The sequence below is a fragment of the Drosophila busckii genome, chromosome 2R, assembly GCF_011750605.1.
Source record: "Drosophila busckii strain San Diego stock center, stock number 13000-0081.31 chromosome 2R, ASM1175060v1, whole genome shotgun sequence".
Taxonomy (NCBI): domain Eukaryota; kingdom Metazoa; phylum Arthropoda; class Insecta; order Diptera; family Drosophilidae; genus Drosophila; species Drosophila busckii.
The window spans coordinates 22,108,164-22,111,430 of NC_046605.1; the positions used below are offsets into that span (position 1 = coordinate 22,108,164).

The following is a 3,267-nucleotide window of genomic DNA, read 5'->3' on the forward strand; positions in this document are numbered from 1 at the left end:
CGAACTTGTTCCATCTCTTATCAATGATAAGTTATCATTTGCCATGTGCTCGTTGGTTTTTTAGACATGGGCACGGTAAGTAAACTATTTCTACTTTTTATATGCATATTAAATAATATATTTGCCTTACATTTAAAGAAGAAAGTAAAGATCAGCTCAGTGAAGCGGACTGCTCATTTGAAATCAAAAAAAAAACCGATAAGCAAACAGCAGCAGCTAAAATTGAAGCAAAAGCGTGAACAATTGAGCTCAAAGTGTGAACATGGGCAAAACATCTTCTCACAAAAGGCGCGGAAACGTGACAATTTAGCCCAACGTAAGAAAGGCAATAAGCTGGCGTCACTCGGACAACTACGTCCCTTAAATAATGATGACGACGCAGTTGAGGACGGTGACATGTTACTGGACAACGTTGCTGATATGCTCGACGGTGACGATTTAGCTCTATTACAAGCTAAAAAACGCAAGCGTAAGGCAAGAGCGGCTGAGGAAGATCAGCAGCTATCGGTGGCCCTTGAAATGGCCTTTGCAACGGCCAGCAAAATAGAGCAGGATGCTATAAAGATAAAAGTCGACTTGCTTCCTATAAAATCGCGAGAGGGGGAGATTATAACACGAAGCACCAAAGTTGACTATTTGTCCAAGCCAAAAAAATACAAGGCAGTGGAGGAGGAATCCATTTTACTGTCAGAATCAGGCGACAAAAACAGTATCTACGATGACAGTGACGATGACGTGGTTAATGATGAGAATGAAATAACAACGGCCAAAATGATCTCTACCACGGATTTATTAATTGCTCGCCAGCAGGAAGTGGAACGCCATAAATATCGCATTGGCATCATTTGCTCAGGAATACTGGAGAAGCCAGAAGATAAGATGCGCAATTTCAATGCGCTTTACGAGCTGATGGATGAAATTAATCAGAGCAGTGGCTTTGCCAATCTGCTAGCCGTGCGCAAACTAGCCATTGTTTCAGTCACGGAGTTATTCAAGGACATTCTGCCGGAATATCGAGTGGGCCAAATTGATACCAAGATGCAAACTGTGCGCAAGGCTACCTTGGAGCGTGTGACTTTTGAAAATGCTTTGCTGCAGCAGTTTAAGAAGTTTCTGCAGAAGCTGGAGCAGTTGACGGCACAGGTGAACAAACGTGGTGGACAAAAAAATGCTCAAACCATAAAGCTTGCCGCGGTGGCTGTGCAAAGCATGTGCGATCTTCTCTTAGCGCATCCCTACTTCAACTACGTCCAGAACATTGCCCAGCTGTTGGTCTACATGCTGAACTGCAATTATTGCCTCATGAGAAAAACTGTAAATCAGTGCTTCCGCACATTGTTCAACAATGACAAGCGACTGGACATGACACTTTTTGTGGTGCGGCGCATTAATCACCTGATTAAGACTAAGCAAAACAATGTGCATATCGAGTGCATCACCTGTCTAATGGGCCTGAAGATCAAGCATGTCAACTTGGATGCCGACAAAGAGAACGAACTCAAGCAAAAGAAACTTGAGTCGCATCGCCAGCGACTGCTCAGTTTGTCGAAGAAAGAGCGTAAACGTCGAAAAAAGCTCACCGAGGTTACAAAGGAGCTGGAGGAAACTCACGCTGAGGAAAACAAACAAACCAAACACAACAAACTTACTGAAATCATTAAAATGGTCTTCACAATATACTTTCGCGTGCTTAAAAATGATCCTACATCGCGTGTGCTTAGCGCCATACTGGAGGGTCTATCGGAGTGAGTAACGAATCATATTTCAGTTGTCTAACTAACCTGACACATTTTTAGATTCGCGCATGTAATTAATCTGGAGTTCTTTGCCGACCTCATTGACGTGCTCAATAGTATACTGGAAGAGCAGGCCCAAGATTTAGGTTATCGGGAGAAATTGCACTGCATTCAAACAATCTTTGTCATACTCTCCGGCCAGGGCGAGGTGCTGAACATTGATCCTATACGCTTCTATCAGCACTTCTATCGTAGTATGCTAGTGGTGCAAGCGGGCAAGACCCACGATGACTTCGGGATTATCTTACGCACCCTTGATGAGGTGCTGGTTAAGCGGCGACGCAACATGAGTCAACAGAGACTAATGGCATTTGTCAAGCGTTTGTTAATTGGCAGTCTGCATCTACTACACAATGGTACGCTCGCAACACTGGGCACCATCAAGCAGACCTTTCAGCTGACCTCGGTTCTAGACGCTTTGCTTGACACAGACTCTACTACAGGTTCGGGCCATTACGATCCTCAACTAGATGATCCCGAGTACTGCAATGCGGCAAGCACTGCGCTTTATGAGCTCACCCTACTTGCCCGTCACTATCATCCCACTGTACGCCGTATGTCGGGGCATATAGCTAGCGGAGTTCCAGGCACTGGGGAAGGAGCACTTCCAACCGAAATTGGCAAACTGTAAGTACAAAAACCATATATTTTTGTATTAATATCTAACAATTTGTAAAATTTTCGTGCAGCAATGCCCATGAGCTCTTCATCGAATACGACAGCAGTAAGATGGCCTTTAATCCCACTATACCTTTGCCTAAAAAGAGTGAAGTCAAATTGAAAAAAGGCACGCAACAATTCTTATGTTCCGAATTCAAAAAGGATTACAGGAAATTTCTGTGTGCTGCACCACCAGCCATTTTAACAAACGCAATTTACTATGATTTTCTAGGCGCTATCCGAGCCCCTAGCAATACCATCACCTAGATAGTTTTAAGGGCCAATATATAATATTTTAAGTGAATGAAAGTTTATTGCTCAAGATAGATACAAAGTGTGTTAGCAAATAACTACAAAATTAAATAGGTTAAACAGGGTGCAGTTTATAGAAGCTCCCAGGTGTGGGTTAAGTTTAAAGTTGCTGATGCTCTTGGTTCTGCTGCACCGAAAGATGTGGATATTACTGGCATAGGGACTGGGCGTAGTAGTGCTCGCACACAAAATAAAATAGTAATGAAGGTAACTTGGGCTTCAAGAAGGGCCACACAAGACGTTCGAGAGTTTTTCGCTGTCGTGCAGATGCACGACAACCACCCTTAGGCAAGAAGGTTACAAAATACTCGGTATACGCTTGAAGCATCTGTACGGTTAGTTTGCTGATTATGAGCGATCGACTTGCTTGTTTCTCGCTTGCTTACTGCAGTGCTTGCGTCTATGAATGTTATTTAATGTGATCGATCACATTGTATGTAAGAATATATTTTGCTATTTATTGTGAAAGTTCTTTGGCAATAAAAAAATAAGGCAAAAA

The 3,267-nt window shown here is 43.0% G+C and overlaps 1 protein-coding gene across 2 annotated transcripts; it reads left to right on the top strand.

Moving 5' to 3' along the window:
- LOC108604752 (nucleolar complex protein 3 homolog) lies at positions 1 to 3,267 on the top strand. 2 transcript variants are annotated; one of them, XM_017994339.1, is made up of 4 exons: positions 1 to 75; positions 139 to 1,745; positions 1,797 to 2,423; positions 2,486 to 3,267. In XM_017994339.1, the coding sequence occupies exons 1-4, from the start codon at positions 67 to 69 to the stop codon at positions 2,721 to 2,723; spliced, it is 2,481 nt and encodes an 826-aa protein (XP_017849828.1). In that variant the 5' UTR covers positions 1 to 66; the 3' UTR covers positions 2,724 to 3,267. The 2 variants fall into 2 exon arrangements, with proteins under 2 accessions (XP_017849828.1, XP_017849829.1); XM_017994340.1 differs by having other exon boundaries at positions 53 to 75; positions 142 to 1,745.